A 27,192-nucleotide genomic window follows, 5' to 3' on the forward strand; every position below is an offset into this window, starting at 1 on the left:
TGTCGGTGGAATTGAGGAGGTCTTCGAAGTACTCTCCCCACCGACCCACAACGTCCCGAGTTGAGGTCAGCAGCACCCCATCTCCACTATAAACAGTGTTAATGGTGCACTGCTTCCCCCTCCTGAGACGCCGGATGGTGGACCAGAATTTCCTCGAAGCCGTCCGGAAGTCATTTTCCATGGCCTCCCCGAACTCCTCCCACACCCGGGTTTTTGCCTCAGCAACCGCCAGAGCTGCATTCCGCTTGGCCAGCCGGTACCCGTCAGCTGCCTCCGGGGTCCCGCAGGCCAAAAAGGCCCGATAGGACTCCTTCTTCAGCTGGACAGCATCCCTTACCGCTGGTGTCCACCAGCGGGTTCGGGGATTGCCGCCACGACAGGCACCGACCACCTTGCGGCCACAGCTCCGATCGGCCGCCTCAACAATGGAGGCACGAAACATGGTCCACTCGGACTCGATGTCCCCCGCCTCCCCCGGGACGTGGGAAAAGTTCTCCCGGAGGTGGGAGTTGAAACTCCTTCTGACAGGGGATTCTGCCAGACGTTCCCAGCAAACCCTCACAATACGTTTGGGTCTGCCAGGTCGGACCTTCATCTTCCCCACCATCGGAGCCAACTCACCACCAGATGGTGATCAGTTGACAGCTCCGCCCCTCTCTTCACCCGAGTGTCCAAAACATGCGGCCGCAAGTCCGATGATACGTCTACAAAGTCGATCATCGAACTGCGGCCTAGTGCACATATGGACACCCTTATGCTTGAACATGGTGTTCGTTATGGACAATCCGTGATGAGCACAGAAGTCCAGTAACCGAACACCGCTCGGCTTCAGATCGGGGGTGCCGTTCCTCCCAATCACACCTCTCCAGGTCTCACTGTCATTGCCCACGTGAGCATTGAAGTCCCCCAGCAGAACGATGGAGTCCCCAGGTGGAGCGCCCTCCAGCACACCCTCCAAGGACTCCAAAAAGGGTGGGTACTCTGCGCTGCCGTTTGGTGCATAAGCACAAACAACAGTCAGGACCCGTCCCCCCACCCTCAGGCGGAGGGAGGCTACCCTCTCGTCCACCGGGGTAAACCCCAATGTACAGGCGCCAAGCCGGGGGGCAATAAGTATGCCCACACCTGCTCGGCGCCTCTCACCCTGGGCAACTCCAGAGTGGAAGAGTGTCCAACCCCTCTCGAGAGGACTGGGACCAGAACCCAAGCTGTGCGTGGAGGTGAGCCCGACTATATCTAATCGGAACCTCTCAGCCTCACACACCAGCTCAGGCTCCTTCCCTGCCACAGAGGTGACATTCCATGTCCCAAGAGCTAGTTTTTGCTGCCGGGGATTGGACCGCCAAGGTCCCCGTCTTCCGCCGCCGCCCAGCTCACACGGCACCCGACCCCTTTGGCCCCTCCCACCAGTGGTGAGCCCATGGGAAGGGGGACCCATGTGTCCTTTTCGGGCTGAGCCCGGCCGGGCCCCATGGGTGCAGGCCCGGCCTCCAGGCGCTCGCCATCGAGCCCCACCTCCAGGCCTGGCTCCAGAAGGGGGCCCCGGTGACCCGCGTCCGGGCGAGGGAAAACGTGGTCCGTTAATTTTACTCATCATAAGGGGTCATTTTGAGCCGTGCTTAGTCTGGTCCCTCACCTAGGACCTGTTTGCCATGGGTGACCCTACCAGGGGCATAAAGCCCCAGACAACGTAGCTCCTAGGATCATTGGGGCGCGCAAACCCCTCCACCACGATAAGGTGACGGCTCACGGGGGGCCATGGACAGACCCATGTCTCAAAAAGGGGGAAATAATGAAATTAGTACAGCGATATTGATGGTAAAATTGGTGCAGCGCTGTTGTACTAATGGATTTTGGTTTGTGTTTGGATTGGTGAGGAGACATTGTGCTGCTTGTGGACTTAATTTGTTGACATTTTTATAATTTCAAGGCAATACATTGTAAGAGGGTCCTCTTGGTAGAAACAATGGATGCGAAAGGTGAGCAAAAGTCTGACAACAAGGTGGGTGCAGATTTGTAGTATCTGAAAATACCTGACGGTCAGTGAAGATATTATAAGACACTGGTCCCAATTAGTGTGTTTCTGTCCGACATGATGATATTTCATTGGCTGTATTCCAAGTTCCTGTTGTGCAACCATGCTGACAGCTGCCCTAATCTTTCTTAATATATATCTACTCTGCTTATGTGGAAAGAACAAATGTTTGATAGCCTTAAAAATATGACTGGTGTTTGTGCATTGGTGTCACTGCTCTTACCTGTTATTATATTTTCTTCTACAGTGAACCAGATAGAGGCGACTACACTATCTTATGGGGCAACTATGGAAAATCGAATTTGGACAAAGTGGAGTGTCTCCTGGAAAAAATGACCTACATTGATGCGATTGGAGTGCCCGGGGGAGTTCCAGATCCAAATTGATAAACCAAACTGATAGAATCCATTTTCGTGTCAAAAAATGAAAAAATTGTTGATGGAATCAACTACCTCCACTACAACATTCAGAAGCTGGGTAACTATATTGAAGAGGGCTTTTTGGCCGTAAAAGAGCAATTGGCAGCCACCTTACTTATGGCGTTTCTGAACCGCATTGCAGTGGATATGCTCATGGCAAAGACAAATGGTGTATGTGCAATGTTGGGTCTGAGTGCTGTGTTTTATCCTGAATAACACAGCGTCGGAGGGGTCGCTGACAAGGGGATTTGCACCCTCAACAGGAAGATGAAGGAGCATTTTGGAGTGACCACAACATTGTGGTCTGAGTGGTGGGTGAAAATATTTGGTAATTATCAGAACCTTGTGTTCTCTGTGTTAGTTTCTCTCGGTGTGTTCACAGTTACCTCAACCTTGTGTGGATCTTGTTGTATTTCCATTTGGGCTCTCCTTAACCCCCCCATGAGCCGTCACCTTATCGTGGTGGAGGGGTTTGCGTGCCCCAATGATCCTAGGAGCTAAGTTGTCTGGGGCTTTATGCCCCTGGTAGGGTCACCCATGGCAAACAGGTCCTAGGTGAGGGACCAGACTAAGCACGGCTCAAAATTACCCCTTATGAAGACAAAAATGAATTGATCACGTTTTCCCTCGCCCGGACGCGGGTCACCGGGGCCCCCTTCTGGAGCCAGGCCTGGAGGTGGGGCTCAATGGCGAGCGCCTGGTGGCCGGGCCTGCACCCATGGGGCCCAGCCGGGCTCAGCCCGAAAAGGACACGTGGATCCCCCTTCCCATGGGCTCAGCACTGGTGGGAGGGGCCAAAGGGGTCGGGTGCCGTGTGAGCTGGGCGGCGGCAGAAGACAGGGACCTTGATGGTCCAATCCCCAGCAACAAAAACTAGCTCTTGGGACATGTCACCTCTCTGGCAGGGAAGGAGCCCGAGCTGGTGTGTGAGGCTGAGAGATTCTGACTAGATATAGTCGGGCTCACCTCCACACACAGCTTGGGTTCTGGTACCAGTCCTCTCGAGAGGTGTGGGCATAATTATTGCCCCCCGGCTTGGCGCCTGTACATTGGGGTTTACCCCGGTGGACGATAGGGTAGCCTCCCTCTGCCTGAGGGTGGGGAGACGGGTCCTGACTGTTGTTTGTGCTTATGCACTAAACAGCAGTGCAGAGTACCCACCCTTTTTGGAGTCCTTGGAGGGTGTGCTGGAGGGCGCTCCACCTGGGGACTCCATCGTTCTGCTGGGGGACTTCAATGCTCACGTGGGCAATAACAGTGAGACCTGGAGAGGTGTGATTGGGAGGAACGGCCCCTCTGATCTGAACCCGAGCGGTGTTCGGTTACTGGACTTCTGTGCCCATCACGGATTGTCCATAATGAACACCATGTTCAAACATAAGGGTGTCCATATGTGCACTTGGCACCAGGATACCCTAGCCCGCAGTTCCATGATCGACTTTGTAGTCGTATCATCGGACTTGTGGCCGCATGTTTTGGACACTCGGGTGAAGAGAGGGGCAAAGCTGTCAACTGATCACCATCTGGTGGTGAGTTGGCTCCGATGGTGGGGGAAGATGCCGGTCCGACCTGGCAGACCCAAATGTATTGTGAGGGTTTGCTGGGAACGTTTGGCAGAATCCCCTGTCAGAAGGAGTTTCAACTCCCACCTCCGGGAGAACTTTTCCCACGTCCCGGGGGAGGCGGGGGACATCGAGTCCGAGTGGACCGTATTTCGTGCCTCCATTGTTGAGGCGGCCGATCGGAGTTGTGGCCGCTAGGTGGTCGGTGCCTGTCGTGGCGGCAATCCCCGAACCCGCTGGTGGACACCAGCGGTAAGGGATGCTGTCCAGCTGAAGAAGGAGTCCTATCGGGCCTTTTTGGCTTGCGGGACCCCGGAGACAGCTGACAGGTACCGGCTGGGCAAGCGGAATGCAGCTCTGGCGGTTGCTGAGGCAAAAACTCAGGTGTGGGAGGAGTTCGGGGAGGCCATGGAAAATGATTTCCGGACGGCTTCGAGGGAACTCTAGTCCACCATCCGACGTCTCAGGAGAGGGAAGCAGTGCACCATTAACACTGCTTATAGTGGAGATGGGGTGCTGCTGACCTCAACTCGGGACGCTGTGGGTCAGTGGGGAGGATACTTCGAAGACCTCTTCAATTCCACCAACATGCCTTCCACTGAGGAAGCAGAGCCTGGAGACTCTGAGGTGGGCTCTCCTATCTCTGGGGTTGAAGTAACCGAGGTAGTCAAAAAGCTCCTCGGTGGCAAAGCCCCGGGGGTGGATGAGATCCGCCCGGAGTTCATAAAGGCTCTGGATGTTGAGGGGCTGTCATGGTTGACAGGTCTCTTCAACATCGCGTGGACATCAGGGACAGGGGTGGTGGTCCCTCTTTTTAAAAAGGGGGACCGGAGGGTGTCCTCCAATTACAGAGGGATCACACTCCTCAGCCTCCCCGACAAGGTCTATTCAGGGGTGCTGAAGAGGAGGGTTCGTCTGAAAGTCGAATCTCGGATTCAGGAGGAGCAACCGTGGTTTTCGTCCCGACCGTGTAACAGTGGACCAGCTCTACACCCTCAGCAGGGTCCTCGAGGGTGCATGGGAGTTCGCCCAACCAGTCTACATGTGTTTTGTGGACTTGGAGAAGGCATTCGACCGTGTCCCTCGGGGAGTTCTGTGGGGGGTGCTTCGGGAGTACGGGGTACCGAGCCCCCTGATAAGGGCTGTCCGGTCCCTGTACCACCGGCAGTAAGTCGGATTCATTTCCAGTGACGGTTGGACTCCGCCAAGGCTGCCCTTTGTCACCGATTCTGTTCATAACTTTTATGGACAGAATTTCTAGGCGCAGCCGGGGTGTCGAGGGGGTCCGGTTTGGTGGCCTCAGTATTGCATCTCTGCTTTTTGCAGATGATGTGGTACTGTTAGCTTCTTTAAGCCGCGATCTCCAACTCTCGCTGGAGCGGTTCGCAGCCGAGTGTGAAAAGGTCGGAATGAAAATCAGCACCTCCAAATCTGAGACCATGGTCCTCAGTCGTAAAAGGGTGGCGTGCCCTCTCCGGGTCGGGGATGGGATTCTGCCCCAAATTAAGGAGTTCAAGTATCTTGGGGTCTTGTTCATGAGTGAGCGTAAGACGGAACGGGAGATCGACAGGCGGATCGGTGCAGCGTCTGCTTTGATGCGGACCCTGTATAGGTCTGTCGTGGTGAAGAAGGAGCTCAGCCAAAAGGCAAAAGCTCTCAATTTACCGGTCGATCTACGTTCCTACTCTCACCTATGGTCATTAGCTGTGGGTCATATGATTGGTATGATGTCTCCAGCTGATTATTTTAGAGTGCAAGGTATGAATGTCGGTACTCCTGTCAGAAAACACAGGCCCGTATTACACTTGACACGTTTATTTATTGTGGTCTGCAACAACACAAAGAATAACCTAGCAACATCATCCAATGCATATCAGTTTACTAACAATATGCCTAAACATTACAATTCACTGTATTAAGAAATTAATCAGCCAAACAATACATACAATACATATTCACACGTTTCATCACTAGAATAGGGAGCATATGAGCCAAAATAACTAGTGTTCATCAACGGGACATCACTCACAAGGACATATCTAGGCTATTATGTACAGCAGTTACCTGACACGAACCTAAATTATTAAACTCAACAACAAACGTCATGAAACATGGGAAATCTGCAACTACTGAGTTTGCTGGCACGAACAAATTACTAGCTATGTGTCAAAAAAGAAAAAAGAAAAGAATCCACGTCCCTCGCTATCAACACTTAGGCTCGAGGAGCGTTCAATGCCTGCTCACAGTGTGGGACATATCAGAACTACATCGAAACTCAATGAAATTATCAAATGCCAACAATTACTAATCATAAAACAACGTGAGATTTCTAACATGAAGTATTTCTTAATAAAGTGTGTTTTACTCCAAATAACCTTTCACCACAATCCGATTCTGAAAGCCACAAAAAGTGACATGAAGTCTTCAGTCGGCACGTAGACAGCCGAAGGACAATCCTCTCAAAAGTAGCGATAATGTTCATTGTAACAACAGCCAGGGGGAGGCAAACATAGAAGCAAAGAAATATTTTACAGAAATATTGGAAAGAGTTGGGTTATCTGTGTTGTGGTCGAATTTTTGTCTGGCCAAGTTGTTTTGTTTCCGAGGTTATTGAATAAATTGTGCGTCTGGATGGTAGGGCATATGAGTGAGGGTAGCGGAGCTGGCTCAGAGCTGCGCCCCCATTGTTTACAGATGGAATCAGCTGTACCCCGCGTCGGCTCCCGGGGCGACATCCGATATCCCCCGTGAGCTGAGGAGGAAGAGATGGGGATCTCGTGCAGGGGTTAAACGCCGGGAAAGGAGGAGACGATACCATCTCGTCCTCCCGTCTGTTATCATGGGGAATGTTAGATCCCTCCCCAACAAGATGGACGAGCTAGCGGCGCTTACCCGGCATGAGAGGGACTTCCGGGAGGCTAGCCTGATGCTATTCACAGAGTCGTAGCTAACAGCGCTAACGCCGGACGCGGTCGTTTAATTGGAAGGCTTCCAAATCATACGCGCGGACAGGATGCTAGAGAGTGGTAAGAGGAAAGGACGAGGGCTGGCTGTGTTTTTGAACGATAGATGGTGTAATCCTGCGGACATCACGATTAAGGAGCAGCTTTGCAGCAGGGATATTGAGCTGTTAGCTGTTGGCATGAGGCCATTCTCTATCCTGCGAGAGTTTAGTCATGGAATCACGGTGACCGTCTTGACTGCAGCCGTGAGCAGGCTACAAATACAGCACCCAAATGCCCTGCTACCCATTTTGGTGACTTCAATCATGCCTTCCTCAATCCTTCCTCCTCTCTGCCTTCATTCACACAGTGTGTCACCTGCCACAGCAGAGACAATAAAACACTGGACCTTTTCTATGCCAACACCAAGGGGGCATACACATCACTGCCCCTCCCCCCGCTGGGCAAAGCTGATCACAACCTGGTGGCTCTCCAGCCTGTGTACAAACCTCTGGTCCGCAGGCAGCCAGCTACGACCCGCACGGTTCAGAGATGGTCTGGTGAGGCCGAGGAGGGCATCTCAGGCCATGGACAACCCAAGACTGGGGAGGACCTGCAGTGGGCAAATGAACTGAACCTCTTTTTCAATAGGTTTGATCAGATGCCTGCCCCCACACAGTCTCTCCTGCTGCAGCCTCCACCTACTCCTCCTGCTGTGTGTGTCACCCCCTCCCCTCTTTTCTCCACAATCTCCAGCTCCCAGCTATGCCTGACAGCCACCACTCCCTCCTGCCCAGCCTTGGCCTTCACAACATCTTAGGTGAAAAGATGAAGGCAAGGAAGGCAGCGGGTCGCTGGTCTCCTCAAATCCTGCGCAGACCAGCTGTGTAGAATTGTCCAGCACATGTTCAACCTGAGCCTGAAGCTGGGCAGAGTCCCCTAGCTGTGGAAAACATTCTGCCTGGTCCCGGTGCCAAAGACCCCCCATCCGAAGGAGCTCAACAGCTTCAGACCAGTGGCGCTGACGTCTCACCTGATGAAGACCCTGGAGAGACTGGTCCTCATCCACCTGCGCCCCCTGGTGAGGTCCTCAATGGACCCACTCCATCTCGCATACAAGCCTGGCATCAGTGTAGATGATGCCATCCTCTACCTGCTCCACACTTCACTGTCCCACCTGGAGAAGGCGAGGAGTACTGTGAGGATCATGTTCTTTGATTTCTCCAGTGCTTTCAACACCATCCAGCCCACCCTATTGGGAGACAAGCTGGAGCGGGCGGGGGTGGCCCACCACCACACCACATGGATCCAAGACTACCTCACAAACCGGCCACAGTATGTGAGGACACAGGACTGTGTGTCTGACGTGCTCCTCTGCAGCACGGGGGCTCCGCAGGGAACTGTCTTGGCTCCCTTCCTGTTCACCCGCTACACCTCGGACTACAACTACAGCACCCCTACTTGTCATCTGCCGAAGTTCTCTGACGACTCTGTGATTGTCAGCCTCATCACAGACGGAGATGATCGGGAGTACAGAGAACTTACTCAGGGTTTTGTGGACTGGTGCCAGCAGAACCGCCTCCTGATGAATGCGGGGAAATCCAAAGAGATGGTGGTGGATTTCTGTAGGCGCCATCACTCTGTACCTGCACCAGCGAATATCCGGGGGACAGATGTTGAGAGGGTCTCAACTTACAAGTACCTGGGTGTTCATCTGAACAATAAACTGGACTGGAGTGACAACACAGACGCTCTCTATAGGAAGGGTCAGAGCAGACTCTTCCTACTCAGAAGACTGAGGTCTTTTGGGGTTCAGGGGATACTCCTCAGGAACTTTTATGACTCGGTGGTTGCATTGGTCATTTTCCACCTGGGCAGGTGGCGTCTCGGCCCGGAACAAGAAGCGGCTGGACAAACTGGTCAGGAGGGCCGGCTCTGTCCTGGGCTGCTCCCTGGACTCTGTGGACTCAGTGGGGACAGGAAGATGATGGCCAAGCTGTCATCAATGCTGGACAACCCGGCTTATATCGTGCAATGCCCAACATTCCCTACTCCTGTTAGTCTAGTTTTATTTTTATCAAATGCTGTTCCTTATATTTCACTGCAGCACTGCAGCACTGTCACTTAATTAAGAGTGTTTCTTCATACTTTATATGTAGATTTATGTTGGTGTGTATATACATGTGTATATACACATAGTTACTGCGTATATTTACATAGGTTTGATTCTAAATGTTTGCAGTTAATGTTATAACCTAATGGCTACATTATGCCGCCGCCTCTGTGTGACCTATTTCTTTGCTGCTGTAACACTGAAAGTTTCCCCACTCTGGGATCAATAAAGGCCTTCTTATGATTCTTATGCGTATGTTTGATTGGGCTTGCGCCCTGGTGACCCAAACAAACAACGCCAATGCCAACTCCATGTCAGCACATTTCAACCTTCATATGTATGTTTTTAATATACCTCATTCATGCCAAAACACTTACTTTTTGGGTTGTTGTTAGTTCTGAAGGGGTTGCTCTAAACTTGTCTACCAGTGAAATCAAGCTCACTGATTGTAATACAACCCCATTTTCAATGAAGTTGGTATGTTGTGTTGAACAAAAAAAAAAAAAAATGAATACAATGATTTGCAAATTATGTTTAATTTTTTTTTAATTGACTACTACTAAGACAAGATATGTAATACTGTATTCAAACGGATAAACTTGTTTTTAGGAAATAACATGCAACATGTTCCAAACAGCAGTCCGCTGATAGTGTAGTGGTACACACGCCTGAGTTGTGTGCGGGCAGCGTGGGATCGATTCCCGCTCAGTGACAGTGTCTATGTGTGCCCTGCGACTGGCTGGCGACCAGTTCGGGGTGTAATCTGCCTTCGCCCATTGACGGCTGGGATAGGCTCCAGCAACTCCCCGCGACCCTATATAGGATAAGCGATTTAGAAGATGACATGACATGACATGTTCCAAACATGCTCGGACAGGCTCATGTTTACCACTGCGTTACATGACCTTTCCTTTTAACAACATTCAAGAAACATTTGGGAACTGAGGACACTTACTGTTGAAGCCTTTTAGCTGGCAATATTTACACTTCTTGCTTGATGTACAGGTTCAGTTGTTCAACAGTCCGAGGTGCCTTTTATCGTATTTTACACTTGATAATGTCCCACACATTTTCATGGTTCAGCTTCAGAAAACAGGTGATCTGTAAATTGTCGTTACCTGAGCCCTGAGCAACTGTGATGTCATTTTTAGTCGACAGAAGTGACATAATGGCCGCCCCCTGGGATGGCTAAAAACGGGGGGATTTTGCTACTTAACTAATATTCTACAAACGCAATGTTAATCACAATGCTTAGTTTCAACTAGTGGACCTGCATAGAACATATTCTTGAAAAAAAAAAGCTTGTGTTGACTTCCCTTTTAAACTTTTCGACTATTTTCTCACACAGCTGTCACACAAAGAGGTGAAATCTTTGCTTGTTAATGACTGAGCAATTCACGGAAGCACCTATTACGTATCATGGCACCCACCAGCTCCTGTCCACCTATGGGGTGTTCCAAAGAGTCTCTTTTGCCACCTGTCCCAGCTTTTTTGGAACGTGTTTGTCAGGGTTCTCGGTGTGTGGAGGGCCCAATTTCCGAGACCTGAGACGAGAAATACAACGATGTGTTTATTGAATCAAGGATGAAGGTGTAGATCGGAGAAAGAGTCCAGGAGTTGTCTTGGTAACAGACAGAGTTTGCGGCACAGGGTTGGCAGGCTGCGTGCAGTGTAACCTGAGAAGTAATATACAAAAAAGTTCAAATTTCTGGAAGTATTTGCGAGAGTTCAAGATGGTGGTTGGTTGCACAAACTTTGAATCGAGAGTGTAGATCTGGTGACAAGGTCTTGTTTGGGCCCAGCTTAAGTATGCTGCTGATGGTGATTGCTTTCACCTGGTCCCAGCCCCAATTGTCTCTCCACACATGCACCAAGACAATCATATACACACACAGACAGGGAAAGGAAGGAGCTGGGCTCAAGGAGCAGAATCAGGGAACCTAACAGTGTTGTAGTCATAGAATTCTAAGTTCATAAATATTTGCCAAATACAATAAAAGTTAATCAGTTTGAACTTTAAATATATTGTCTTTGTAGTGTATTCAATTAAATATAGGTTGAACATGATTTGCAAATTATTATATTCTGTTTTTATTTACATTTTACACAATGTCCCAACTTCAGTGGAATTGGGGTTGCAACTGTCATATCTGTTTGAATGGCATTCATGTCAGTGGTACACATGTTTTGAACAAGGTGATTATTTTGGCCTTGTATGAAGAAGTAATGGTCATTTAATAATAATGTTGTTGCAATGTAGAATCAATGTAATTTCAATGCCTTTATAAGTAAATCACCAATGATTTTATGTTGACAATTCTACATTGTTTCAGTGTTGAAAATTATGTAGTTGAATAAATATTGAATCAATGTTGAAGACTGACTGAGAATTCGACATTCTTTCAATGATGAAAATTATGTAGTTGAATAAATATTGAATCAATGTTGAAGACTGATTGAAAATTCAACATTGTTTCAAGGTTGATCATAAACAAGCATTTTCAACATTATTTTCTATGTCTGACATCAACGTTGATTAAATGTTAAGCCATGACCATATCTCAACATTGATTCAATGGATTTTTGCTTTCTGGAAAGTCACAATCATGAAATTATTATTTTGCCCATTTCTGGTGTTTAGTTGTTTATATAATTCTGACTGAAAAGCTGTAACTTTTGATATTTTTCCGCTAAAAGTGATACAAAACATCACATTTTACATTAATAGTTTTTATGAAACAGATTACCTCTTCACATATAAATGAAAACATTGATTAATTATTATTGGTCTGCGGGCAGATAATATTCACCCCATGGTAGTGTGTTCTGTGGGATTTTTATGAATGGCCCTGTTCCTAATGCTGAACACTGCAATAGTGAATAATGGGGGTGGAATTGGCTTAGTTGGGGGGCGCCAATTGATGTATGAAGAGAGAAGAATTGTGATGGAGGCAGAGAGAATGAATTTCAATCAATATGTTTCCTTTGAAATGGGTACGCCCACTCCACCGATGCTCCGTCTGACTCACACCCCTCACATTTCCCCCCGCCTCACATTGGTGCAGTGTGGCTCCTTGCTTGGATGACGACGTACACACACGTACTGCCAGATTCACGGATGGAGCTCCGCCTCCTCTGCAGTGGAGCGACTGCGAGCAATGGAGGAGCCAGCAGTGCAGCAGGATAAATTAGACGGCTCATGGGAAGGAAGGCACAATGGAGGGAAGGCTAATTGGAAGAATGAAAGCTCGCTGTCCTCACTCCTAAAACACTCTTGTCTTCTCTGCTGGTCGTCTCCCAGGAAAACTGACGTTGTGGAAACGGATGAGAGAGTCCTCAGCAAGTCATCCGAGATCAGAGTAAGAAGACCGCAGCATCTTGCGCTGGTGTGTGTGTGTTCATCTGTTTTGCGTGTTGGTTTTTCTATGTTAATTTGTTAGTCCTTTGTTTAATGATGCATGCCATTCCATTTTTGTTGCATCTGCCAAGATAAATAAAGTAGACATACCCTTTGCATATACGTACCATTTTCAACTCATTAATCATTTAATTTCCTATGATGCTCCTATGTTATGCATGCTGTAATGTGACGTGGTTGTAGGCGTTCAGAAAATCAGTACAGTAAATCAAATTGTTGTAACATGGTAATAGTAAACTGCAAAGGAGAGGTTGAATGGAAGGTAAAGTAATCAATCCTTTATCACAGTTAATGGGGACCAGAACCCCTCGTGATAGGTGATAAACCGCGAAGTAGAGGTTGATTTAGAGGTTGAGCAGCGACCGCTGAGAGGTTCCGTTTGTTTTCGAAAGGATTATTAGGGCCCGAGCAGCGACCGCTGCGAGGTCCCTATTGTTTTTGTAGAAATTATTATTATTATTATTAGGGCCCAAGCAGCGACCGCTGCGAGGTCCGTTATTGTTTTCGTAGAAATTATTATTAGGGCCCGAGCAGCGACCACTCATTTCTACAAAAAATAGGGAGAAAATTTGCGTGAAATTTTTCCTTCTCCATAGAGGGGAAAATCTTAATAAATCCAATAACCTAAGAAAATGTTAAAAAAATGGCCCCGGTTGCACGCTTCACCAACATGTACGAAAATTTGTGAGTATATAAAACAGAAAGGGACCTACAAAAAGCCTCTTGGTGCCATATAATAAACCTAAGAGGAAGTCTGCCATTTTGAATTTACTTGAAAGTCTGGACTCACCTTGACGACAAAAGCTGCTGTAACTTTATCCACATGATCATTTTGATAATTCATTTCCGATGTGCGAGCATCCCAACGTGCCAGCACCCCAACGTTGCCAGGGCTGGGAGGATCCTTTATAGCTGCTTGCAGCTCTAGTTATTATTATTATTATTATTATTAGTTTTTTTCTGACCAAATGATCGCATTTTTGACCCCCTAAACATGCACGAAAACTGACCAAACTTTGCAGTCTGATCGGGCCTGGCGAAAATGTTGATATTTTAAAGTCAACGTAAACGACGCAAGCGAAATGGCTCTTTAGCGCTACCTAGAGTAGGAAAACAAAATAGAATTCCAGCCCGTTTGACCTAACCCTACGAAAGTTGGCAGGTACGTGCAGCACCCTGATACGTACAAAAAAGGTCATTGCAGCCATACTCTAAAGTGTACAGGAAGTGAGCTATGAATTTTTTAATGTCCAATTTTGGACCATTTTTGCACGTTTACAGGGTGTCCCAGAGGATTATTTCAATTGACTTGAGATATATCATCTTAGGACCTGGGGCAACATCTGGGAATTTTTTTTTGAGTTTTCGATAAACTATATGACAGTGGCGGGGCATCAAATTTGGCGTATTTTTTTTTCTTCACCGTACAGGAAAAAAAACTTAATAACTCCCCTGCATATGCTCCAAAAAATCCCAAACTTCACCTGTACGTACAGAGTCGCAACCTGAAGAACCCTATATGATAATATTCCATTATACATATAGCGCCACCTAGTGGCGACAAAAATTGTCATTTTTTATATTTCTATTTACTGCACAAAGCACGTTGAATGAATCCGACTGAAACTTTGTCAGAAAAGCCTCAATAGGTTGATCTTGCTCTACACCGAATTGTGGCTTTTCAGCAAAGGGCATGGCCTTGACGGTGCCGCAAAGTCTGATTATTCAACGTGACAAAAAATACAGTTTTTACTTGACTCAGATCATCCAAACTTGACTCAGATCATCCAAACAAATTTGATGATAGCCAAAGGCTGAAGACATCTAGGAACATATGTTTCATTGTAGTGGTAGCACCACCTAGTGCCTGAAGGAAAATACATATTTAAAAATTATTTTTTAAAAATGTTTTTATCCTAGCAGGTTAACTGGGTCCTCCTCATCTTTGCTCGGAACAGTGTTTAGGACTTCTTAATATTAAAATACAAAATTTGTGATTTTTCGTGAAAAGCTGTTGCCACGGCAACAAGAAGTTCGCCAAATAAACAATGCTCATTTTGAGGGTCTGAACATGCTTGAAATCTCACGAAACTTTGCACATACATAAGGCCTGGCGAAATCACAAATATTTTTTTTGTTTTTTTGTGTAATTTGTAAAAAATGGCTCTCTAGCGCCCCCAACAATTTTTTAAAATTCAGCCCGGTTGTACGTTTCTTCGAGATCTACAAAAAATTGGTGGTATATGTAACAGTTCAAGGCCTACAAAAAAGTCTCTTGGAGCCATATGCTAAACCAAACAGGAAGTCGGCCATTTTGAATTAAGTTTAAAGTATGAATTTGCTCTGATTACAGTAGCTGCTGGAACTTGACCCACATGATAATTTCTTCTATAACCCTACTCCATCCATCCATTATCTCCCGCTTATCCGAAGTCGGGTCGCGGAGGCAGCAGCTTCAGCAGGGAAGCCCAGACTTCCCTCTCCCCAGCAACATCCTCCAGCTCTTCCGGAAGGATCCCAAGGCGTTCCCAGGCAAGCCGGGAGACATAGTCTCTCCAGCGTGTTCTGGGTCGTCCTCGGGGTCTCCTGCCGGTGGGACATGCCCGGAACACCTCACCAGGGAGGCGTCCAGGAGGCATCCTAATCAGATGCCCGAGCCACCTCAACTGGCTCCTCTCGACGCGGAGGAGCAGCGGCTCGACTCTGAGTCCCTCCCGGATGGCCGAACTTCTCACCCTATCTCTAAGGGAGAGCCCAGACACCCTGCGAAGGAAACCCATTTCGGCCGCTTGTATCCGAGATCTTGTTCTTTCGGTCATGACCCACAGCTCATGACCATAGGTGAGAGTAGGAACGTAGATCGACCGGTAAATTGAGAGCTTCGCCTTTCGGCTAAGCTCCTTCTTCACCACGACAGACCGATACAGGGTCCGCATCACAGCAGACGCTGCACCGATCCGCCTGTCGATCTCCCGTTCCATCTTACCCTCACTCGTGAACAAGACCCCAAGATACTTGAACTCCTCCACTTGGGGCAGAATCTCATCCCCGACCTGGAGAGGGCACGCCACCCTTTTCCGACTGAGGACCATGGTCTCAGATTTGGAGGTGCTGATCTTCATTCCGACCGTTTCACACTCGGCTGCGAACCGCTCCAGCGAGAGCTGGAGATCGCGGCTTGAAGAAGCCAACAGTACTACATCATCTGCAAAAAGCAGAGATGCAATACTGAGGCCACCAAACCGGACCCCCTCGACACCTCGGCTGCGCCTAGAAATTCTGTCCATAAAGGTTATGAACAGAATCGGTGACAAAGGGCAGCCTTGGCGGAGTCCAACGCCCACAGGAAACGAATCCGACTTACTGCCGGCAATTCGGACCAAACTCTGGCATCGGTGGTACAGGGACCGGACAGCCCTTATCAGGGGGCTCGGTACCCCGTACTCCCGAAGCACCCCCCACAGAACTCCCCGAGGGACACGGTCGAACGCCTTCTCCAAGTCCACAAAACACATGTAGACCGGTTGGGCAAACTCCCATGCACCCTCGAGGACCCTGCTGAGGGTGTAGAGCTGGTCCACTGTTCCACGGCCAGGACGAAAACCACATTGCTCCTCCTGAATCCGGGATTCGACCTCCCGACGGACCCTCCTCTCCAGCACCCCTGAATAGACCTTGCCGGGGAGGCTGAGGAGTGTGATCCCTCTGTAATTGGAGCACACCCTCCGGTCCCCCTTCTTAAAAAGGGGGACCACCACCCCGGTCTGCCAATCCAGAGGCACTGTCCCCGATGTCCACGCGATGTTGAAGAGACCTGTCAACCATGACAGCCCCTCAACATCCAGAGCCTTTATGAACTCCGGGCGGATCTCATCCACCCCCGGGGCTTTGCCACCGAGGAGCTTTTTGACTACCTCGGTGACTTCAACCCCAGAGATAGGAGAGCCCACCTCAGAGTCTCCAGGCTCTGCTTCCTCAGTGGAAGGCGTGTCGGTGGAATTGAGGAGGTCTTCGAAGTACTCTCCCCACCGACCCACAACGTCCCGAGTTGAGGTCAGCAGCACCCCATCTCCACTATAAACAGTGTTAATGGTGCACTGCTTCCCCCTCCTGAGACGCCGGATGGTGGACCAGAATTTCCTCGAAGCCGTCCGGAAGTCATTTTCCATGGCCTCCCCGAACTCCTCCCACACCCGGGTTTTTGCCTCAGCAACCGCCAGAGCCGCATTCCGCTTGGCCTGCCGGTACCCGTCAGCTGCCTCCGGGGTCCCGCAGGCCAAAAAGGCCCGATAGGACTCCTTCTTCAGCTGGACAGCATCCCTTACCGCTGGTGTCCACCAGCAGGTTCGGGGATTGCCGCCACGACAGGCACCGACCACCTTGCGGCCGCAGCTCCGATCGGCCGCCTCAACAATGGAGGCACGAAACATGGTCCACTCAGACTCGATGTCCCTACTAAAATTTGATAAAAGTCAAAGCCTGAAGACATCTCCAAACTTATTTTTCATCGTAGTGGTAGCGCCACCTACTGGGTCAAGGAAATACATGTTTTATTCGTTGATCCTTTCCTCCTCGCAGGTTAACCAGGTCGACTTCAGAATTGTTTGGAAGACTCTGTAGACCTTCCTGATGTTAAAATACGATATGTGTGATTTTTCGTAAAAAGCTGTCGCCATGGCAACGGGCAGTTCGCAAATAAAACTCCGCTGATTTTGATGGTCTAAACTTTGCACACACATCAGGCCTGCTGAAATCATCTTTTATGTTGTTGTTTAAATCGCAATTGTTTAAAAAATGGCTCGCTAGCGCCCCCTATATTTTTTTTAAAATCAGCCCCGGTTGTACCTTACACCTATACCTTAGAAAATTTGCTGGTATATCTAACAGGTCACAACACCTACAAAAAAGTCTCTTGGAGCTAGCTATGTGCTCAACTTAACAGGAAGTCCGCCATTTTGAATATACTTTACAATTTGGCATCACATTGACTTTTGACTTTAAAAGCATTTCTAATGTGATACACATGATAATATCGTGTCCAAATGTCACACATTTGATGAGAGTCTACACCTGAAGACATCTACGAACTAACTTTTTGTCGTAGTGGGAGCGCCACCTACTGGCTAAATGAAATTCATGTTTTATTCTTTCATGTTCCTCTCCTGGCAGGTTAGCCAGATCTCCCTCATATTTGCTCAGAAGAGTCTTTAGGCCTTCATGATGTTAAAACACAAAGTTTGAGATTTTTGGCAAAAATGTGTTGCCATGGTAACGCACACTTTGCCAATAACACAATGCTGATTTTGAGAATGTAAACATGCACGAAAACTCATGAAACTTTGCACACATAGAAGGACTGGTAAATTACTCAATGATTAATTATTCAAATGTGCAATCTTTCAAAGATGGCTCGCTACCACCCCCTAGAAAATTTATAGAAAGTAGCCCCGGTTGCACGCTTCACCTACATCTACGAAAATTTGATAGTATATAAAACAGAAAGAGAACAACAAAAAAGCCTCTTCTGTTCTTTAAAGTTTGGACTCACCTTGACTACAAAAGCTGCTGTAACTTGATCCACGTGATAATTTTGATGATTCAGTTTCGATGTGTGAGCATCCCAACGTGCTGGTAACCCAATGTTACCAGAGCTGCGAGGGTGCTTTATAGCTGATTGCAGCTCTACTTTTATATTATACAGGGTGTTCCAAAAGTCTAGGGCACATTTAAAATCCCCATATCTCCTTAACTATGAATGGTAGTAAGATAAAAGTTGTGCTATTTTAAAGCTAATTACCAGAGCTGGGCACTTGACCATTTTTACTTGACCCTCCACCCTTGACCTGGGTACCTTTCCGTCCGCGACCCTCCGGCCATATTCATAAACATTGTCAGCCCCCGCCCCATTCCACCCCCCTAATTTAGTATTTGAACCCGCTGTGGACACGCTTCAAAGGCGCCAGTAGTACTTACCCAACTGCGTACTTACTTGCATTGTGAGCCCCGGGTTTGGATTTGTCGTATTGTATAATTATTTGGGCGGCAATTTGTTGGCCAGAAGTCGCAGTCAAGTTATTTATTTACTTTGCACACTTCCTCTCCTTCCCGGCCTTAAAATAAATAAATAAAATAATAAAATAAAAATAAAAGCATACCAGCAAAACACTATACAATGCAGATTTGCTATGGCGTATTTCCGGAAGTAGGAAACGCCAGAAAAAGAAGAAAACGCCACCTTGATGTGCTAGCGTCTGAATATACTCGTGGACACAAATTGTTTTGAAACAAGTCGGGTGGCGTCGCTTCAAAAAGACAGCGACAACAATGGATATCGTGTCTGCTACAACCATAAAGGGACCGAGATGATTGGACGATGCATTTAATTTTATTGCGAAAATGATCTTGAAGGTGGCGGCTAAGGGGGAACGTGGGTGAGTAGCTTGTTTAGTAACGTTTACTTTGCAGCAGCAGCAGCAGCAACGAGCTGCGTGGTGCATCCGTCTCCGTGTGGGAAACTGTATGTCATCACATGTGAGACAGCAACGTGCGCTCAAGCGTGTTTGTATTTCCTTATCGTCACATCACGTAACCTGCGCCTCCCACCTGCAACTGGGGCATACCATTACAAGAGGGGGCGGGGGGGCAATACCACAATCCCTATAACAGCAGTTGTCGCTCGCGCAGACGCGGGAGTAGAAAGAAGCCTAAAAAGAAGCCTTTCACCGAGTAGGCTGAGATGATTTTTGGCCGCCTCGCGAGTGCGTCACACGCATGAGGGCCGATTAGTGGGCCGGACTAAAATCAACTTCCGGCCATGCTTAGTCCAGCCATTTTTTTTAAATTTGTCACCCCCCCACCCCTCCGCCCCAAAAATGGGCATCCGGCCGGGCCGGAGGCTCCGACCGGTCTGGCCTAGGGACGGACTGCCAAGCTCTGCTAATTACGTTAAGTCTTTTGTAAAGCTATTGATTTTTTAATTTCTTTTCAGACCCATTAATGGCATTCACTCAACCAGAAAAGGCGTTTTAGGTGCTTGAATTTTCAAAAACCGAATCATGGACTGTTGTTCAACGTGCATTTCGTAGAAAATTCGGAAAGGAGCCACCAGAGAGGAAGTCCATAGTGAGATGGCATGGTAAATTCATAACCAATGGGTGCTTATGCCCTGGCGCCTCAGGGTTAGACAGTTTCTGAACACAACACTGCCAGACAGGTGGATTGGACGGTCTGGGCAGAATGATCATGACCTCATGTTCTGGCCACCCAGATCTCCAGAACTCACACCATGCGATTTCTTTTTGTGGGTATTTGTGAAAGGATTGGTCTATGTGCCCCCTATTCCAAGCGACGTGGATGAGCTGAAGGCATGAATAACAGAAGCTGTTGCAACCATTGACAATGTAATGCTGGGACGCTTTTGGCAAGGATTTGACTATCGGCTTGATATGTGTCATGTGACCAATGGTGCTCACATTGAACATCTTTGAACATTCCATGTAAAAATTTAGATCACAAGCTTTCTGAATATACCAGATGCGTTTTTATATTCTTAATAGTTTCCGAGATATTCAATGTCAAAATGTGCCCAAGACTTTTGGAACACACTGTATTTATTGGAAAGTTTTATTTTGGGGGAATTACAACCCCCGACATTCCCACCATTCTAAATATTTTAAAAATGCAACATGAAGAATAAATACCAAGCTGCAGGCTTTGAGAGGAACGTGAGCTTCAACCACGAATCGGACGATTACGACGGAACGTTCGCTAATAACTGCGTAAAATGTTTAAATTTTATCATAAAATTGACTTACCTTAACTAGAATGTCGTGGTGCATTTTATCCAAAGGTCCTGGTGTAATGCACTGGTAAATTCTTGCCATCATTATTGTGCAAAACGATAGTGTCACTACTTGTGCTGCTGTTGTTTCCGCTTCTTCTTCATTGCCTCCTTCTTCTTCTCTTAAAACAAAAAAGAAGTACGGTCACCGGAAGTAAGCATGGCTTAACTTTCTTTCCACAATGACATCATTAAGGTCCTTTGGATAAAATGCTATGCGGGATTCTAGTTAAGGTACGCTGTTTTTTATGACAAACTTAAGACAAAACTAACAAACACTTTTATTTGTCGATGTTTCGCTGTCCTTGTCGTGCTTGCTGTGTGGCTGAGCACGCTCCGCTCACAATTTATGAACACCGCTGTTTACTATCTTCTTATCCGGCTTGACTCTGACTAACTGATCGGCACATTTGAATAACATCATGAGTTTCCGAACAGAACATTGTTCAAAAGTGCCGTTAGTTTGTTAGCGTGGACGAGACTAGTGAGAGGCTGCGATGATGCGCAGCCAATCAGCTCCATAAATCCACTTGTGCTCTTGTTGAGCAATCTTGCGTGGGCAACCAATCACGCGCCTTTTATGAGTGCTTGCAGGTATGTACAAAGCCTCCAAGTCAATTCATATCTTTGAAACAATTAGTCTTTCTGCAATGTGGCTGTATTTTTTATTTTTATTGTTTAATGAACACTTTTGAAAACCAGAATGCACTGAGGCCGCGAAACTCGAACCGCGAAGTGACGGGGATTACTGTATTTGCTGGGTTTAAAACTAATAACAATGTATGTTGTTTGATTTTTACTACATAAGGTTTGTATTAAGTTTACAATAACTTACAGTATTTATCAAAGCTCAAATCAATCTTTTTTTTCAATTTCATATTAATGTGTGCCTATTGTATGTTTAGTTTTCAGTGCTTTTGTCCAGAATGGCTGGACAGGGACAGAGCTGGGCACTTGACGTTTTTTGCCGGTCTGGCTGCGACTCTCTGCCCTTGACCTGGGTACCCTTCCGACCTCGACCTTCCGCCCTTATTCATAAAACTTATAGCCCTTCGGCCCCGTCCCCCAAAAAATTGAAAAAGCGTCCGTGCATGACGCCGTCGAGGGAAAGATACTAATGGCACAGGTGTATTAAAAGATCATTAGCTGGCTAATTTACTATTCAAACCCGCTGTAGATATGCTTCAAACATGCTTCAAAGACGCTTCAAACGCACCACTAGGAGTTACCCAACTGCGTGTACTTACTTCCATTGCGAGCACGTACACTAGTGTGCACGACACACAGTCGCACGCATGGGCGGATACTTTTTGCAATGTAGAAACCTTTTTTGTTTGCTCCCCCTCTCCGATGTGCGCGAATAAAGCGCTGCGACATTCCGGTTTCAAATTTCCCGCTGTCAAACGCCAGCGCACCTTCTTGGTCTCATTCTTCTTCTCACCTCTGAGCGGCAAACAGTCCGCTAGCATTCAGCAAGTTATTTATTTTCCACACTTCCCTTCTATCCCTATTGCCGGCCTTCAAAATAAAACCATACCAGCAAACCATTACACATTAGGTTTGCTACGGCCTATTTCCGGAGCAAAGAAAGGGTTAGGGAGGGAGGTAAATTAGAGCGAGGTTCTTCAATTTCAATGAAAAATCCTGCTGTGTTCCTTGTTAAAGTAGGGAGGATGCCAGAAGAAGTGCATGAACTCGACCTTGATGTGCTCGCGTCATCCACGAGTACTGTGCACAGTTTGATTGACCTTATACTCACGGACACAACGTTGTTTTGAAAATTTGTTACAGTTGCATTCCAAGTCGGGGGGCATCGCTTCAAAAAGACAGCGACAACAATAGATATTGTGCCTTCTCCAACAAAGGGACCTAGATGACTAGACGGTACATTTAATTGTATTGCGAAAACGATCTGGAAGATGTCCGCGAAGGTGGTACGTGCGTGAGAAGCTTCTTTACACACACATATGTGACATATAACCCACGCCGCTGCCAAACTAGTTTGTTTCAAAGCAGCAACAAGCTGCGTGGTGGATCCTCTCCTCCTTGGCAAAAAATTGTCAGGCAGAGCCGGGAGGAACTGTATGTCATTGAAACATGTGACATAACGGACCGATCACGAGAGAGAATGCGCTCGGAGTCGTATATACCAGCAACAATTCCTGATGGGTGCGCGGCATGTGTTGCAGACCTGTTGACAACAATGTGTCGTGACGTGATGCAATGCGGCAGTTGTCGCTCACGCCGACGCGGAAGTATAAAGAGGCCTAAAGAAGCCTTTCGAGTAGGCGGAGATCAAATTTGGCCGCCTCTTGACCACGTCACATGCATGAGGGCCGATTAGTGGGCCAGACTAAAATGCACTCCCGCCATTGCTTAGTCAAGCCCTTTTTTTCAAAGGTGTCACCCCCCGCCCTCGGCCCCAAAAATGGGCGTCCGGCTAAAGAAGCCTCAAACTATATATTATTATATTATTACTGTATATACAGTATGTTTGTAATGGAGATGAAGAGTATTGATATTTGACTTTGGCACACATGGCTTCTTAAAGCGGAAGTCAACCAAAACATATTATTTTCAAGAATATGTTCTATGCATGCCTACTAGATGAAACACGGCATTGTGATTAATATTGTGTTTGCAGAACATGAGTTAAGAAGCAAAATCCACCCATTTTTTGTCCATCTCAGGGGGCGGACATTTTGTCACTTCTGTCCACTGAAAATGACATGGAAGTTGCTCAGGGCTCTGAAAACAGCCAAATCAAGACACAGCTTCAGAACAGAGGTGAGCTGTGATTGGTTGTTACCTGAGCCCTGAGCAACTGTGATGTCATTTTCAGTCGACAGAAGTGACAAAATGGCCACCTCAGAGATGGTTAAACACGGGTGGATTAACTCTTATTAAACAAATGCAATGTTTATCAGAGTGTCTTGTTTCAACTAGTAGGCCTGCATAGAAAATCCATTCATCCATTATCTATACCGCTTGTCCTCACAAGGGTTCGCGGGGAGTGCTGGAGCCTATCCCAGCAGTCTTCGGGCAGTAGGCGGGGGACACCCTGAATTGGTTGCCAGCCAATCGCAGGGCACACAGAGACAAACAAACATCCGCACTCACAATCACACCTAGGGGCAATTTTGAGTGTCCAATTAACCTACCAAGCATGGTTTTGGAATGTGGGAGGAAACCAGAGTTCCCGGAGAAAACCCACGCAAGCACAGGGAGAACATGCAAACTCCACACAGGGAGGCCGGAGCCGGGATCGTACCCACAACCTCTGAACTGTGAGGCGGACGTGCTAACCAGTCGACCACCGTGCCACCCTGCATAGAACATATTCTTGAAAAAAATGTTTGGGTTGACTTTCCCTTTAATAGGTTGCATTTGTATATTTTTAATAGCTGATAAATGTTGCATTGATTGATTGTTTTCTGCAACTATTGAAAATACAAACTTTTATATAGTGTTTATGAAATATCCTTGTTTGCTTCAAATGTTAGAAAATACCCGCTTTAACTTGAATCCGTCAATTTTGTCAGACAACAAAGCATCTACACAATTTAGTATATGGTGGTGCCAATGATGGCCAACAACTATCATTTTATCACCCAAAAAAATATTTCTTTGATGTGTGTCACATGTTGGACTACATGTTGCATCAACTCCCTCATTTCATTGTAGCCAGTCAAAATGCTCACTCACTCCTAAACCCAAAATATGAATGTTGGGATTTTATTTTCGTTTGGATTTACTTTTACTTTGCCATTTTATAATTTCATATGATGTCATGCCTTAATGCTCAGAATTTGTAAATATGAGCGTGTTTTTGCATTTGAAGGAACTTGAGAATGCGGTAACAGTGGAGAATCTGGAGCTGCAGGAGCAGCAGTCAGACCGCGAGGAGCTGGAGGAGACACTGGTCAAATTAGAGAAACACAAAGAAAAGCTTATTCATCAAATAAAAGCTATCAGACAGCTCTGCTATGAAGAGAGTCAACAGGTAACACTAATTAATGTACGGTATAGGGTTGTCCTGATCACCCTATCATTTTATTCAGGTCAGAGTCTTTTGATTTTGAGATCTGTGATCTGCCGATACCCCGATCTGATACCGATTCGAGTCCCAATCCGATACGTCGGCAATGCATTAAGAAAAAAAGAGTGTGAATCTGAATTTTCTGAATATAGAAATATACATACATCAACATGTATATGTTATGTTAGGGCTATTCGATTTTGCCTAACAAGAAAATCCACATTATTTTCTCTCAAACCCGATTTTACGATTACGGTTTCTTTGTAAATTGAAAAATAATGAAAAATGCAGGATTTTGAATGTCTTTTATTTAAACTTAATTTTTCTTTCTTTGAACTCAAAATGCCAGTCAATGTAATTTAACACACACAAAACAATCCATTGGGATTAACAGCATTTTACTTACACAATAGATTTCAAATCTGTTCTTAATTAAACCAATAATGAAAGAGGAAAGTGCATATACCATCTGAAACAAAATTATCAACATGAGAGAAGGTAGTCAGTCAAGTCTGTATACCAAACACTCTGTCAGCAAGTCATTTTGCCAACCAGCTAGTGACTAGCCTTTCACCTTTCTCCCTGGTCTTACTTAAACATAAATCAATGATAAGTGCAAAAGTGTCACTCAATAATACAATGCACTGTCAATCTTAAATACGGATGCATAGTCCGGTTGGACCAGAGGTCCGTTGTAGAGAAGAAGAAAAGGGACGCCTTTCAGACGTTGAGTAACTTGCACATGGGTTGAATTGTACATGCGGGGCACACACTACACTACCGATCTATATTTGCCCGATTTATTAACTAAACGTTCACTTGCCTGAGCAAATAGCAGAATCGCCGGTAGCTGGATGGATGTTGTTGTTGTTATCGGACTGCACGCTCATGGGAGGAAACCGAAATGCAGAGGAAACTACGGTGGCTTAGATACACCAAAAATAAAAAAAAAATGAACATGCCGATTTGAACGTTTTTAAAATCGTTTTTTCCAGAAAATTCGGTTTCAGTTCAAAATCGCTTAATCGAGCAGCCCTATGTTGTATGTTGTTATATATATTTATATTTTATGGACCGTTCCACCAAATCAATGCCACTTTCTTTTTATAATACGCAAAGTAAACTCAATGTTTGATATGTTTTGCCTCTTTTTTTTTAGCACAAAATTTGATGATACACATATTGAACAACTCAATGTTCATCTCAGAACTTTTTTTTGTACTGAAACTCTTAGTGGGTTTTAGCCATGACATTTACACTAATTGAATGGTAACTTTAAACACAATACATATCAGTGTGCTGGACGCGTTATAAAAATGTATTTTCATGTTATTGCCTGAGCATGGCACCAATTTGGTTGAATGGCCCATGTAAGCATTATCATAGAATGAGGGATTTCTCAGTTTGACACATTTGATTTAATGGTAAACAAAACATTTACATCGTGATTTAAAGGCTTGTGCAGGCTAAAATGAATAGCCCAGGCAGCTCAGTATGTTGGGTACGTGCATGACCTCTCTCATCTACAAACGACGCTACTAATTTATGACCTCGTTAAATGCAACCAGTGGGGAACAAGCTTGTTTGTCACAAAATAATTTACAGTCGTTAAACTTCTATTTGATGTTACGTCGTTTGGACGTGTCTCAATTGCTAATCTGCCCGTCACGCTTCTCGGCTGTTTCAACTCTTTGACAATGCCGTTTTGCGAAGAGGCTGGCTTCTTTATATCAGGCAAGGCGGGCTTATTTAAGGAGTATGCTTTTGGTTTGCCTCTTGATAGACGATAAACTCATTGCTCTGTCTCTGCCTTGCTCGCTGCTGTCCGCAGCGGAGGAGAGTGACATGTCTGTTGGTGGGACACACAAACTACATCACGCTGGGTAAAAAAAGTCACACCAATGTGTTATGTAAAACTAAGACACTACTTTGGCAATATATTTGCACATTTGGGTTATTTTTTTAGCTTTGTGACCTTTTAAACGTTCAGAAAATAATAAAAAATGATCTTTCTCACCCGATCAGCTGAAAATCACGTGATCGGCCCCGATTTCTGATCACGTGATCGGATCGGGACAGCCCTAGTACAGTACTACTTACTGTATTGGCCCGAATATAAGACGGCCCTGATTATAAGACGACCCCCTCTTTTTCAAGACTCAAATTTGAAAAAAGGTTTTTTGAACACCAAATTAATTTTTATAGAGAAAATAATTACAGTACATCTGAAACAAATGATTATAACAATATATTTGAGAGCAAAGGCATGTTATTTTACCGCATTCAAATCTTAATATTTCAACATTTAAATATGTAAACTAAAGTGCAATCACATCCGTAAATGAATGGCTTCTGGTTTTTGAAATGTAAATAAACCAATCTATTGTGATCAAACAACAAAATTGCAATAACTGCATTAACCATCAAAGTGAAGTCCAACTGTCGCTGTAGTCTTGAAACAAATCTGAATAAGGAAAAACATTGCAATAAAATAATGCAAACTGGTTTAACTTGAGAGTATCTGAAATCTATCATGACAGAACATTACTCCTCACAACAAACAATTATCTGCCTCGCTGTGCTCAGTGTAGTCCTTAATCCCATCCTCTGGCTCCTCCCATAGCACGTCATCCTCACGTGACAGGGGATGCTTTGGCCTGCGGAGTCAAGTTCAGCATTCGCTTCAATGATATCTGGCTCCATCAAGCGTTGTGAATGGGTATAATGTCTAGACCCCGAATATAAGACGACCCACACTTTTTCAGTCTTATTTCAATGCAGAAAACACGGTTTTATATTCGGGCCAATACGGTAATTCATGAAT

The 27,192-nt window shown here is 46.2% G+C and overlaps 1 protein-coding gene across 4 annotated transcripts in view; it reads left to right on the forward strand.

Annotated features, from left to right (window-relative positions):
• The first annotated feature begins 12,137 nt into the window (after window positions 1–12,137).
• LOC147140331 (uncharacterized) overlaps window positions 12,138–27,192 on the forward strand; it is a 94,169-nt gene continuing 79,114 nt past the window's right edge. The window contains exons 1-2 of one of the 4 annotated variants that reach the window (XM_086044083.1): window positions 12,138–12,457; window positions 24,171–24,332. In XM_086044083.1, coding sequence (XP_085900209.1) covers window positions 12,230–12,457; window positions 24,171–24,332 — 390 coding nt within the window. In that variant the 5' untranslated portion in view covers window positions 12,138–12,229. The remainder of the gene's footprint in view (window positions 12,458–24,170; window positions 24,333–27,192) is intronic. The other 3 variants (XM_086044084.1, XM_086044085.1, XM_086044086.1) reach the window with 3 other exon arrangements.

Source organism: Filicampus tigris, chromosome 10 (genome assembly GCF_054856515.1).
Source record: "Filicampus tigris isolate MCC_2025a chromosome 10, RoL_Ftig_1.0, whole genome shotgun sequence".
NCBI classification, from domain to species: domain Eukaryota; kingdom Metazoa; phylum Chordata; class Actinopteri; order Syngnathiformes; family Syngnathidae; genus Filicampus; species Filicampus tigris.